A 14,585-nucleotide genomic window follows, 5' to 3' on the forward strand; every position below is an offset into this window, starting at 1 on the left:
GAAAAGGAGTGATATAAATATGAGTTTCTTTTTACAAGCTATACTTGCAAATCTGAATTTCCACAGGCAGGTGGTCTTGAGAGTGAGGTTTCTAAAATAAGACAGGATCTGACTGCTTACACTACCCTGTATGGTCACTTCTACCCAAGATGCATGTTTCTTCACAGCATCTGCCATGACCCAAGCAAGTGTACATCAAAATTAAGGTATCTTTTAGGAAGGGTTAGCAGCTGCACGGTGACCAGAAATGGGCATGGAAGATGCATGCTTCTAACAATCCTGTAAATGTTACCCTGTCTCAGGATGTTCGGTTCTGATAACAAACCTTTAGGAGAAGGAGACCTGCGGAAATTGCTTAAACTTTATCGCACAGAGATCTCCATGGCAGTCGACGATGTCTTCCCATTGCTCCACGGACTGGCAGATCATGACATTGTCACGGAAAAGATGTTCAAGGTGAGAGAAATAAGAACAATGATGAGATGATATATACTTCAAGTTTCCCTACTAACTTTTAAAACAATCTCTTTTGTGGCATGCATATAATTTGTATAGAGGATAGGTTATATATACCTGCCCTTTTTTGTTTCTGCACTGCTGGACTATGACTCATTCCTGGCCTTCATTTCTTTTATTTTTCTCTGAAATTTTAATCTGGTGGTTTTATTTTGTATTTTGTTTTCTCTGGACCCAGCTAGGGAGGCCAGGTAGAAAGAGAGAGGTTTTTATTTGCAGTTGATGCTGCTTGTATCATAGCACCAATTTGTAATCACGAATCTCAGTGTACATAGTATATTACTTTATACACCAAAGATCATGGGTGTTGTATGAAAATCCTTGCAAATGGCACAAAATCCTAAGGGCTGTGAACAATCGGAGCAGACCAAATAAAAATGAATGAACATTACTAATTTAGTTTTATTAATGTCAATGGGTCTACTCTAAGTAGCCCTAGCATTGGCTACAATATTAAGCCTTGTGAAGCACTATTGTTTTGTAGACCTTCAAAGTGAGCAGTTCATGAGATGAGCAGTTCTGGAGTGCTTGTGTGATGGCCCATGTTTAATTCATTGGTTTCCCCTTTTTTCAGCATTATTGGCACTTCACAGTTGTTCTTCTTCAGTCTATAATATGTCCCCGGGACTTTACCTGCAGTGCCAGAATTTGAGATTCTTGCTGTAACTGCAGAAGACAGATTTGACTGCAGTGTATCTAAGCTATTTAGGGGAGCAGTTAAATCTACCAGTATTTGGAAAGTAGACTAGCCTTGCTTTTTCTTTCTCCCTGAAGGACACTCTCCATCTGAAGGAGAAGGATGGCTGCCACAAGGCCTTCCATGCCATGTTAACATGGCTGTTGAGCCAGGACTTTTCTTCCATCCGGGACTTCTGGAGGGTTCTCTTCAAGGATTATAACCTGGAGAGATATTCCAAGCTCCAGTCCATTCGAAGCAGCTTTCCTAAAGGTATTTGCTGAAGTCATCATAGTCATGAAGAAATTGAAGATGAGTGAAATATAAGTGAAAATAGATTTAGAAATGCCTCTCTCATGTTTAAAAGCTGGGAATTGTTTATTTATTCGCCTTTCTTGTTTAGCTTGTTTATTTTACTGCATAATATAATGTGTTTTCCTGCTCCAGGGAAAAATTCCCCCACCCTGAAGCACAATTTCTATAATCAGGTGAGAATCCCACAAAACAGACTTACGGATGGGTGTTTATTGTGGATCCATGCTCCTTATGCATACACATTTATTTGCAGTGTCCACATATCTTTGGCATCAAAATGCCAGCCTATATTCCCCACTTCATCACACCTTGTTTAATCTGCATTTACCCTTTATGGGGAAAATATAAGAATAAGGGGAAAAAGCTTGTTGCTAGCAACCCACTGTTGCCTCATTTACAATATTAAGCCCTGTCTAGACATGCCTCCAGTCTCAGAATTTGCTTTCTTTTCAGACCTGGATCTCAGTAGGTATTGCAGCAGGGCAAGGAAGCTCGCAAGCAGTCCTAAGGTATTGACTCAGCACAAATCCCAGGGGAAGAGGAAAGTGACAGATGAAAAAGATGCTTTGCACCAACCTCAACTTTCAGCAAAAGGCGACCCACACCTTGGTATAGAACTATTTTCTGGGGCTTTGCTGTGCTTTTTGTGGATGCAAGAGTTGATATTAAACATGCCAAAGAGGATTAGGAATGGATTTCCTCCAGGAAGAAATAAGGATCTGGAATGAGAATTTTCAATTTCAAGAACATCAGCATAAGCCATTCTCTTTTTTTGGTAGTATTTCACTACCTTGATTTGTTTTATTTAAGATATTGATATACGGTACCAGTTTTCAGGCAAGCTTTGCAAAGCAGTTTCCATGCAATGCTAACGAACTGAGCATCAGTTTAAAAATATATTTTTTAAGAAACAGCCAAGGCAAGAACTTTCTGAAAACTAGATCTCCTCCTTCTCAGAGCTACAGCTCTCCTTCTCCTCAGTCAGGGTGGTGGTGGTTAGAGAGGGAGAGGCCACCTCAGCTGCAATACTAGGAGCTAGGCCCGGGGGCCGGATCCGGCCCAATCCCCTTCTAAATCCGGCCTGCGGATGGTTCAGGAAGCAGCATGTTTTTACATGAGTAGAATGTGCCCTTTTATTTAAAATGCATCTCTGGGTTATTTGTGGGGCGTGCCTGGTGTTTTTACATGAGTAGAATGTGTGCTTTTATTTAAAATGTATCTCTGGGTTATTTGTGGGGCATAGGAATTCGTTCATTCCCCTCCCCCCAAAAAAATATAGTCTGGCCCCCGACAAGGTCTGAGGAACAGTGGACCAGCCTCCTGCTGAAAAAGTTTGCTGACCCCTGTCCTAAACACATACTTGCTGTTTATTCGGGGGGGGGGCTTGTTTTCAGTATTGTAATGTGTGTCCTATAAATCAACAGGATCCCTTCCAAAGGCAAAATCTGTGAAGAAGTCAGAGAATGTTGAGACCCAGCATTATCCCCTTTCGCATGGCGGTATGTGCAGCACTTTGCCGTTCTTTGTATCGATCCAGCACTGACCTAACACGGTACCTTGACTTATTTCACTCAGAAGTGACCAAACTCTGTTTCTTCTTATTTAGATTCTAGATCAGGGATGAGGATCCTGTGGCACTCCATATTTTGTTGGACTACATCTCCCATTATTGTGGCCTACTGGCCACACTGGCTGGGGCTGATGGGAGCTGGAGTCCCAACAATATCAGGAGAGGCAAAGGTTTGTCCCCCTGTTCTACATCAAAACGAGGGCAATAAAGCTGATATGGGATGCGGGTGGCGCTGTGGGTAAAACCTCAGCGCCTAGGGCTTGCCGATCGCATGGTCGGCGGTTCGAATCCCCGCGGCGGGGTGAGCTCCCGTCTTTCGGTCCCAGCTCCTGCTCACCTAGCAGTTCGAAAGCACCCCTAAGTGCAAGTAGATAAATGAGTTGGATACCCTAGAGTCGGATACGACTGGCCCGTACGGGCAGGGGTACCTTTACCTTTACCTTAAGCTGATATAGAAATTTAGACTGTATGAATTCTGTGTCCCTGCTTTGATGAGATAAATCCAGTGTGATCTTCCATTTTCCAGGTGACACTAAGAAATGCATCAAAATTGGTGGTGAGTTTTATGCAACAGACAAACTGGAAGAGCTTGGAGAGAGGAACAAAGCTCAGGATCTGAAGCCCAACGGGAAAGCTAAAGAATCCCAAGTCCGTAAATACATATGCCACACAATATACTTCTAATCCTTTCACATTTTCTCTGCCTCTTTTGCTTTGAAGTTACTAACAAGCTTTGGGGGCCACAGAGTCCTTCAGACCACAGTGCCAGGTGAGTGTATCGTGGCATTGGTTTCGCCAAGGGCAGACACTGCCGGTTTTTGTTTATGCAGCACCTGCAGTCAGATGCTTCACAATTACTTCTGTGTGCAATTACCAACCTCTCTATTAAGGGGCAAACCCGGCAGCTTGGCAAGCGAGTCACATGACCCACCCACCCACCTCACTCAGGGAATTCACTGGTAGAACAGAACAAGCAGTTGCGTAAGTGAAGCCTTAGTCTAGTACTGCACCTGAGAGTCAGACAGAAATGAGGAGGGCTGGGATCCTGCACTTTTAATAGCTGCTTAGAAGAGGGAATTGCAACAAGAGTAGTAGGTTAAATGGTAGTTACAACTTCTTCTGCACAACTACTAAAGATGCAGGAGTCCTATTCAACTGAATACCCCAACCAACACCCTTCCTTCAGGTGTGGCTTGTGCCTCTTTGCCTCACAACTCAGCTTGACCCTTTTACCTGTGGGGAAGCCTGTGTGAGTTTTCTGCACATTCCAGTCAAAGTTCAAAGGCTACGGAGGAGAAATTTATAGCTGATCCAGTGTTGTTAGGTTCTGGATCAGCTGTGTTTTAATGTATGTCTGTTGCAAAGCCTTTATGGTGCTCTTTTATTGTTTTTATGTTGTTTATGTGTACTGCTTAGAGATTTTTAAAATATTAAGTTGTTTAGAGAAGCTTTTAAATCATAAATGAACTTGTGCGTTGTCACCACAGCTGCTGCAAAAGGCAGCATCAGAGAGAACAACATTAATTAATATCTTTACTGCAAGACCAATGGATGACCCATACCTGTCAGTTTTCTTAAGGAGACAGAAGAACATCTCCAGTGCATTGGGGAGGAGCTGGAGAGGAGCATCATTTTAGCTTTTCAAAGTACAAACACACTGAAGCACCAGCGTTATGCATTGTGACCCTCATCTAGTGCAGCCTTTTCCAACCTGGTGCCTCCTTAAAGATGTTTGTGACTACAATTCCCATCAGCCCCTGCTGCATCTGGAGTGTACCAGGTTAGGGAAGGCTGGTCTGGGACAGCCCTACTTGGAATAACTGCTATGATCAGTGGAGTGGATTTACTCCTTGGTTCATAATTCTCTTCTTGATTTTCAGAATGGAGATCAAAAAGCAAACTTGCAGAATAGGTGCCCTGCCATCCCTTTCCACACTGTGGATCCAGCCCCCCAGCAGGTAACAAAAAGAATGTCATTTTCCTTTCCCTGTGCTAAAGGTATATCAGCTTCCCTCGGTCAGTTCTCTTCATATATGGCTATGTTTTCTGCAGAGGGGGTTTCTCCTGTTCTTCATATATTTCCACCTCTTCGTATAGTGGGATTTCTTGGTTTTTTTGTGTTTTTTTAGTAACATGGAAAACTATTCACACAACGTTGTTTTATTTTGTTATTCATCATATTTGTGTTCTACCCTTCCTGGAAAGGAATTCAGGCAGTTTACGTAGGATTATTTATCCTACTTTATCTTCACCAGAGCCCTGTGAGGTACCGGTAGGTTGGACAGAGAGATAAAAGGTGACTTTTCCTAAAGTCTCCCAGTTAGCTTTGTGGCCGAGTGGGGATTTGAACTCAGGTCTTCCCAGTCCAACTCAAGTGTGCTATCCACTCAAACACTTTTTTAGCGTGCCAATAGAAGCAGGTGGAGTGTCCACCCTTATGGGATTTAGAACTCATGGGCTGGGTATTGTCAGGAAGGGGAAAACCCTGAGATTAAACATAATCAAATGTGCACGTGCACACATATGAAATGGGACAGATTTGCAGGTATTTTTAGCATCCGTATTTTCAGCATTATGCTAAATTTAAAGAGAGAGAGGAAAAAAGAAAATGTGGAAGGAGGGTAGTTGGACAGTTTGTCTGTTCAAACAAGTTGAAGGCATAAGCAACTTTTAAGGAGAGATGCCTTGTGCTTTTATGCTGCAGGTGTATTTCCCAAGTAGCCACTCCACATATAAGCAGTCAGCACTGTAGCTTTTGGAAAATACACCTGGAAACCTGCAAAGGAGGCAGCCCATCGTAACTCCCCGGTGCCTCACCTCATGGGATTACAGACACATTTCCCCATGTGGTTACTGCAGGCAAACATTATGATGTTTGTTGTGAGATGCACACAGTGGCACCTGGAAACACATCTGCCAGAGAAAATGTGAAATGGTCTTCACTTTTTTAAATGTAAAAGCCACAGAAATTGGACTCCAATGAAGACTGGACAGAGTGAGAGTCACAGACTGTGCAAGCCCCTTGCTGCAGTACAGTCAGGTCACATCCATGCCGTATATTTAAAGCACATTGTTTTCCCCTAGAGAATCCTGAGGAATGTAGTTTAAGGCTGCTGGATATTGTAGCTCTGTGAGGGGTAAACTACAGTTCCCAGGATTCCTTGGGAGAAGCCTTGTGTTTTAAATGTATGGTGTCGATGTCACCACATTCACAAATCATTCCTAAAACAGGAGCAGATAGAAGCACACTGAAGCCAGTCTTTTGGCCTGAAAACTAGTGTTTCTTTATAGAGAAGATGGGCTGAGCATTACAACTGTCCTAGACAGAGGCACATCTGACACAGGCATGTCAGATGCCTTGCATTTCTTTTTTTTTTATTGATACAGCAAGAAAAAAGAAAAAACACAAATACCAAATTACACACAGGAATAACCATAGACACATAATTTTAACAAACAATAAAACATATATTGGTCTTAACACTAAAGACCCAACCTCCCATCTATTCCATATTTCAATTTCATATTACTTATTGCCAATACACACTTTTATCATAATTAAACTTTTTCTTAATATATATCTAATTTCTTATATCTACCTTGCAACTATTACTGAAGTTCCTCGAATGCTGCAACAGAATTTAAACTACTATATTAATTTTTCAAATATTCTTTGAAAACCTCCCATTTCGAAACAAATTCCTGTTTCGATTTATTCTTTATTTTTTCTGATAGACCGTCTAATTCGGCATATTCTGTCAGCTTTCAGATCCAATCTTGTATGGAGGGGATTTCATTACTCTTCCATTTTGCCGCAATCAGAACTCTTGCTGCCGCCGTCGCATATAAAAAGATACCCTTCCTCTTTTCCCTTTGCCTTGCATTTCCGATGCTCTTAAGCAGAAAATGAATCTCCACCAAGCCACATAATTCATTATGTCTTGAAAGTTTCACTCCACTTGGGAAGTCCCAGGTTTCCTCAGCTTCTTAGACTGGTGCCAGATTCACCCATGGGACAAGGTTTCACCATGAGAATCATTTCTCCTTGGCAGAGCTTAGTGCCGCTCCTGCCAGTATGGAATTCCCCAAAGATTTCACAGTTAAAGGCTGTTGCACAGCAAGGAACACCTTGCACATCAAAGCCAGTATTGGTCCTCACTTTCCCCTGCTCAGTTGGGTTTTGCTTCTGAAGCCATCTCTCTTAAGGGCAAATTAGCAAAACTTGCAGATGCTCAGTTATAATGTCCATTGCATGCCCTCTGTGCCTCCCACCAAGGCTCTCAAGTTTTGGAAAAGCAGTATTTGAAGAAAGAAGCAAAGCGCAAAGGACAGAACAAGCCCTGTTTCCTACAGGAAGCAGCACTGTACTTTATTACTGTCAAGCATTCCTGCTGCATCAGACTCTGCTGCAGAAATGACCAAAGTTCTGACGCTATTTTCTTGGGTGTTCTATCTCAAAGCAGAGTTCAATAAAAGAGCCAGAGCAAGGGCAAACCTTCCTTTAAGTCCGCCTGCTTCATGTATTTCCAGTGTTACAATTAAATCACCCATTTCTAGGGATCTTGCCTGCCAGAAAGAGCTCTCTGCTCCAACTCCCTGTTGCCCTGAGACTGCAGAGCTGTAAGGCAGCCTTTCTAAACCTGTGGGTCAGCAGATGTTGTTGAACTACAACTCCCATCACGCCTAGCTAGCAAGGCCAGAGCTCAGGGATTATGGGAGTTGTAGTCCAACAACATCTGGGGACCCACAGGTTGAGAACTGCTGCCAGTGCAAGGGAAGTGGGACTAGAGCGGCTGGGTTGTGGTTGTGGATGTGTGCACTTGAGATTATGTAACTTCATAAATTGTTGCCTGGACTTTCTTGCATTCCTCTTCCCTCCCCATTCCTTTTTCCTTTTGTGTTGTGTCCAATCCTGGAGTTTCAAAATCACTTTTTTTATAAAAAAAAAATCTGCGTAGAGCATTTAATCAATTTTATGCACTTTAAGTGTTGGTGATGAAAGTAGCAGAGGCTGGTGATCTGGATAGGTGGCTGTAGGTATGCTGCTCCCTAGCCATGTAGAGACAATCCGTCTGAAAATGGAGTCTTTATTCTATTTCAATTCTTCCAAATTTTGCTGGGCCAGAAGAACGATGATGAATGTGCTGTCTGCAGGGATGGTGGGGAGCTGATCTGCTGTGATGGATGCCCCAAGGCCTTTCATCTCACCTGCCTGGTGCCACCACTGACAGAGATTCCCAGGTAATGACAGTTCTGCTGGTATTTCCATAGCCCCCTGGAATCACATCAAGATCTGGGTGCAGAACAGGTTTTATTTTGATTATAAGCCACTTTAAATGCTTGCTTGCTAGAAATCCAGGATATAATGACTTGAAACAAGTATCTGGACCATGATCATACAGTTTTTACAGCTGATCTTCCTTGTGCATGTTCGGAGGGCATATTGGCCTAACCCCAACCACAGTTCTCACAGCAGATGAGGATGATTCCTGGACTTGCGCAGAGCCTCTTCTCTTCTAGGAATAGGGAGTGGCCTAGGGGGAAAAGGCACCCATCCTTTTATTGTCTCAGTATGTTTCCTATGTGCAATTTGTTTATGTCTTCCTGCCCTCACTTGCAATAGTGTGTCTGAGACTGGTGGTAGCACTCTGATACGCCATTTCCCATTGGGTGGGTGGGGGACTGTTTTTGTTTACATTTGCTTAACTTGTTTCATCCATTTCTTCCTCTCTTTCTCTACTTGCTGTTCACAATCATGCTCCTGTCTTTTTCCCCTCGGGACACTGAGCAGCGGGACATGGAGGTGCGATTCCTGCTCCTCCGGGCAGTCGAAACAGTACAGGTGCAATGGAGAAGAGAGCAGCAGGAATGCACTTTCTCAAACACAGGTATAATTATGATCCTTGATTTCTCTGTGTCTCTTCACGATCCTCTCTTTTCCTCTGCCTTGCGGGAAAATGTCCTACATGAAGCAACTCTAAGAAACTGCTCTTTTGCTCTTGTCTCCTTCAACAGCTGTTTATGGTCTTTTTGTGCACATTTATTGCAGTCCACTTTTCCTTTGTGAGAAAAGGGAGAATAAATGGCCTGGACCTTTGGAATGCAATAATCTTTAATATGAACAAAATTGCAGTCTCTGAAGGTGTTTTAAGACCTTCACATGACCACCACCCGAAAACCCAGCTGAAATATAAATTATATCCTGCAGTGACCCCTTGTGGCTGTTTTCCATTACTGCTGAGTGACATTTCTCTCTTTAATTATTATTTTTTAATAATTCGTTTGTAGGACAATCTATCAGATTTATTATTGCAATAGAAGTAAAATGGTAAAAATGAAGTTCAGTGTGTTCATTATTACACTTAGTCACTTTTTTAAATACAAAAGGCAAACTCAAATCTTCTTATGAAAGTGATGTGATATATTCTATCAATATAATATATTTATTTTGCACACCTGCTTAGGGAGCTGTATATGTCCAGAGGACAACGGAAGATGGGAGGAGAGTACTCATCAAGGAACCTGTGTGTGCCTCCCTCAGGCAGCCTTTGCCCTCTGTGACCCCAGTGTCTGGGGTGGCACCGCCAACAGCTCAGAATGTGGGAACAGAGAAACAGCTGGTCAGTATCTCACCTCCCGTGGAACTTTCCACCATTCACTGGGCTTAGCCATTTCAAATGCTTTAAATAAGAACAGTGGGCTGCAAAACATTTTGTTGCCTTATTTCTCCTACCCCACCCTACGCTTGAACTGGTAGTCTTGGTGGAGTCTATCAGGTCTCAAATTAAGTATTTGCTTGATCCTAACATTGCTGTGATGAAACTATCTTTGCTTAGTTCATTTTTCTGCGGCCCTGAAAAATCTTACATTGGCCCCAATGGAAGTGGTAAGTTAGAAATCAAAGCAATTGCAGTGGACCAGACATGCATCAGATGGGATGGTCACATGCAGCGCATGGTAGCTCTGAAGGAGAAAAAGAGGACCATGTTTTGCTAGAAACCTGACTCCAAATTCTTTCTTTTTTTCCCCTTTACAGAAGCTGACCATTGGGGAGAAGTGTGGTGTATGCAGGAAAGAAGGAGACCTGATCTACTGCAATAAGTGTTTCCGGGCTTTCCACTGGCCCTGCCATTTTCCTGCCCATGCAGATCAAATCAGGTGACATTTACATCCAAGAATTAAGCCATCCATAGCTCCCCAGACTTTATCGTTCTTGTTTGTGAGAGCGTGTCCAGATGGTGGCTTACTAAGCCTGGTTTAATGTCATAGTAAAGGTAAAGGGACCCCTGACCATTAGGTCCAGTCGTGGCCGACTCTGGGGTTGCGGCGCTCATCTTGCTTTACTGGCCGAGGGAGCCGGCGTACAGCTTCCGGGTCATGTGGCCAACATGACTAAGCCGCTTCTGGCGAACCAGAGCAGCGCACGGAAACGCCGTTTACCTTCCCGCTGGAGCGGTACCTATTTATCTACTTGCACTTTGACGTGCTTTCGAACTGCTGGGTTGGCAGAAGCAGGGACCGAGCAACGGGAGCTCACCCCATCGCGGGGATTCAAACCACCGACCTTCTGATCGGCAAGTCCTGGGCTCTGTGGTTTAATCCACAGCGCCACCCATGTCCTAATGTCATAGTACCAGATCAGAAATGCAGGACAGGCACCACAAGATGGGAGTTTTGTTTATGTAAGTGCTGCTCTTCTGAATAGTGCTACCCTGTAACAGGATGAACACGGAGAGTGGCCTATTTGTTTGAACAGGTGTCAGGTGTGCCAGAATGGTGATTCTTACGTGGGGGGACGGGACACTTTACCTGAAGCCATCACCCTAAGTCCTTCACAGATAGATGTTCTAGTATTTTACTCAAAGCAACATCTTGATCTCAAAGTAGGCAAAATCCAGTGTTTTCTAAACGAATCCATGCATTTTACGACGTTTATATCCTGGAGTGTCCAGTGTGGACTTCAACTAGCTACTCTCCAACAAAAGGTGATGTTGAAGTCCTTATATTACTTTTTAAATAGGCTCTCTCTGCTAGCAAATCTGAATCATAAAACTGGAAGCTGGGCCTGGCTGCATAATGAGCTTAATGTTAGCAAAACTGATGTCTCATGGCTCACTCATACAGTTGGACGGTCAACATCAGTTTTCAATTGTACGAATCAGCCTTGAGTTTTACCAGGCAATCTTGTGTGGCTTCTCCTTCCACTCCTCTTAGGGCTTTATTCTCACTGCAGAGTAGTTGAGTAGCTAAGCATATGGCTGGCCTGTACCAGTACAGGTGGGGGCTCACATGATTGAGTATCTCAACCTCCATACAAAAAAGAATCCATGCATATGAAAAACTAGGTTTCAGGAAGAAAGGTTCTAGCCTAACTTTCTTCCTGACATCTCGTTTTCTATGTGGGTGTAATGTTTTGTATGGAAGAGCATTCAACCAAGCCCCCTCTTCGACCTGAAGTAGTCCAGTCCAGCTTTAACCCGTTATCTGTGCTTTCTGAAATATAGGTTTGTGACTTCGAAGGGTAAGATCCTTTGTGTGTTTTGTTCTAGTGGAATCTTAATGTGCAAATCCTGCACTAGCAACCATCCCATGACCATCAGCTTGGATGGAGCTACAAACTCAAATACCCCAACACTACGAGCGGTAAAGGTCTGGATTTTCCAAAATCTTTTCAACTTTAAGGTAGCTCGTGGGTTTAATCTTTGCAGCTCCCCTGTGGAGGTTCATTAGGATGAGAGATAACTGGTTGTGTGGAGACTTGAACTTGGGTCTTCCCAGTCAAAGGCCGACAATCAGACGTACACTATACGGGTTCTCATTGTTAATGTTAATACTTGTTAATTTTCTATAACATCAGTATGTTAATAATACAGTGGAAGGAAGGAGAAACAAGCAGGAAGGGGCTGTGAATGTGAGCAAATAGTTACATTCAAAAAACTTAGTTACCCTCAATAGATGAGGATTAAAAGTTGCCAAAGGAAGCAAGGGAGAAAGGATCAAGGAAACTGCAGTATACATGAGTTGAATTTGATATTGTTGGTTTTTATCTCATGGTATTTATCCTTTGAATATAATGATGAAGACAGCAAAAGAAAAAGAAAGTTCTTAGCTTTGTCCTTCAGTTGCAAATTGAACATCACTTGCTTCTAACTTTGCAACTGAAATGATTAAAGTATGTAAAATCCATCCATCTTTCGCTTTATTTTCAAGAAGTGCTCCATGGATGACAGAGCCATTTTTAGGGACAACACTGGGAGTCAGTTACCATCAAACCAACCCCCTCCCCTGCAAAAGAAAGCTGCATCTGGGCTCAGTATACATGAAAGAGCGTCTCCACCCCCATGGTTCTACCCGGACACTGAGGTCCAGCGCCGAGGGCCTTCTGGCGGTTCCCTTGCTGCGAGAAGCCAAGTTACAGGGAACCAGGCAGAGGGCCTTCTCAGTAGTGGCACCCGCCCTGTGGAACGCCCTCCCACCAGATGTCAAAGAGAAAAACAACTACCGGACTTTTAGAAGACATCTGAAGGCAGCCCTGTTCAGGGAAGCTTTTAATGTTTAGCAGACTATTGTATTTTAATATGTTGTTGGAAGCTGCCCAGAGTGGCTGGGGAAACCCAGCCAGATGGGCAGGGTATAAATTTATTATTATTATTATTATTATTATTATTATTATTATTATTATTATTATTCAGTCTTCACCCTGATTGTAGGCTACATACATCCTGCAGAAAGGTTGGCTAGGTTACTCAGCATTTATATAATGGAGAATTACTAAGGCTGCAATTTAATAAATGGGTAAATCCCATTGAACAAATTTAGTCTTACCCTATGTCTATGCATAGGATTGCACTGTGAGATGAGATTTTCAATCCTAGGTGGTGGAAGAATCTGCTGGGACTGAACCCCTTCTGAACAAGGATGATCTGGACTCTCTCTTAGGGGAGGTAATGGAAAACAAATCTTCTTGTGCTATAATTTGTCCAGTGCTGAACAGGTCTGTGGATTCTGGAATTGTCCATCGCAATGCTTGGGATAATTCAGAATATTTTAGGTCTCCCTTGATATTAATTTGTTCTTAATTTCAAAACTTTGCACGTTCAAGTTACAAGTAGTTGTAACTTGAGAGCACTTTCATCACATCCAGTAACACAGCAGAAACTCCTCCGGGCTGCTAGAAAGGATGGCAAATCAGTTATGCCTAATGGACCTGTGCAGTCTGTGTACTTCAAAACAGGAGAGCAGCTCTATATTTGTCTACTGCCTGCATTTTGCTCCTATGAATTGCTACTCTTATTTCAGTACTGTTGACCTGGTGAACAAATAGAAATGCCTCTTTTCTCTCTAATCCTACAGAATACCTTTGATGGGATCTTGCACTGGGCATTCCAGAGCGTGCCTCGTCCACTGTCAGACACTCAAGGATTTTTCTCATAGGACTCTGGATTTGGCACCGTTTTGCTATTGTGTCAAACATGTTCCTATTGTCTCTTGCTGAAACACTGGCACCCAAAACTACTTGCTTTCATGTAGTCTATATTACCGCAATGATAGTTCTGTTAAATTGATACTTCTCTGCTCATCTCCAATTGAGAGAATTGATATTTTCAGTCTGTACCTGAGTAGATTATCATAATCACCCTTCAAATAATTGAGTGATGGGGTAGTAATTGAATTGTAGGATATATATTTTTCCCACAGATTTTTTTGATGTGGGTTTCAAAAGCAAAGTCGCTCTGAACATTCTTCCTGGACAAGTTCCATGCTTCCTTTGTCAATGAGGTTACTTTATGCCATTCCTATAGTGTGCTACAGCCTAGATTTAACCAGAAGCTTTTCCCTATCACTCTGCAAATTAAATTATCAGACACTTTTGAGGTTCTACAGGAGCCATTGCTATGGTTCCAGTTCTCAGGCAGCATGAAGAGGAAACTATGTAAAAACCATGTAACAAGCAGACAAAGCACAGCAGAATTTCCCAGATGTTCTGAAATGTGGGGACTCCAAGCTGCCTAACAGGACATTATAGAACAAAAAGTATTCAAGAGGGCAGGGACTCAAACTGCCGTCAGCGCCAGCCAGCATGGCCAATTGTAAGGGATGATGGGGATTGCTGTCCTACAATATCCAGAAACCCACAGGTTACCAGCCATGTCTGGTATATAAGAAATCTCCTTCAGGCTTAAAAGTTTATAACAACTGATGAGTTTACTAATATGAGTTAATATGTGTTGCTTATGATTATGTGATATTGTAGGTGTTTGTGGACTGCTCTTGAGTGAGTCTGCTTGTCCCTTATAGCTTGCCTCTCACAGCTACTAATGGCAGAGCACCTTGCAGCAATTCATGTCATATGCTGAGTTAAAACATTAAAGGTGTCGTGGCTGCTCCTAAATGATAAAATTGTTCTCCTGGAAGCTTTCCCAAAGTCAACTTGAAACAGTAAGAACCATTTGGGCTGCATTTGGAGGGTAAGGCGAAACTAGCAAATATTTTATTGCTTTCTACTGC

The 14,585-nt window shown here is 42.8% G+C and overlaps 1 protein-coding gene across 1 annotated transcript; it reads left to right on the forward strand.

The window, feature by feature from the left end:
• Window positions 1-260: 260 nt before the first annotated feature.
• Window positions 261-14,381, forward strand: AIRE (autoimmune regulator; the record flags this gene model as incomplete). The annotated part of the gene is given in 14 exon segments (XM_082221840.1): window positions 261-286; window positions 288-456; window positions 1,291-1,465; window positions 1,961-2,116; window positions 2,932-3,006; window positions 3,604-3,725; window positions 4,958-5,035; window positions 8,203-8,318; window positions 8,869-8,965; window positions 9,542-9,697; window positions 10,114-10,235; window positions 11,627-11,726; window positions 12,953-13,021; window positions 13,431-14,381. Coding segments are annotated over 14 exon segments (1,542 nt in total). The 3' UTR covers window positions 13,512-14,381.
• Window positions 14,382-14,585: the final 204 nt, after the last annotated feature.

The sequence above is a fragment of the Podarcis vaucheri genome (genome assembly GCF_965113315.1).
Source record: "Podarcis vaucheri genome assembly, chromosome: 5".
Classification (NCBI taxonomy): Eukaryota; Metazoa; Chordata; class Lepidosauria; order Squamata; family Lacertidae; genus Podarcis; species Podarcis vaucheri.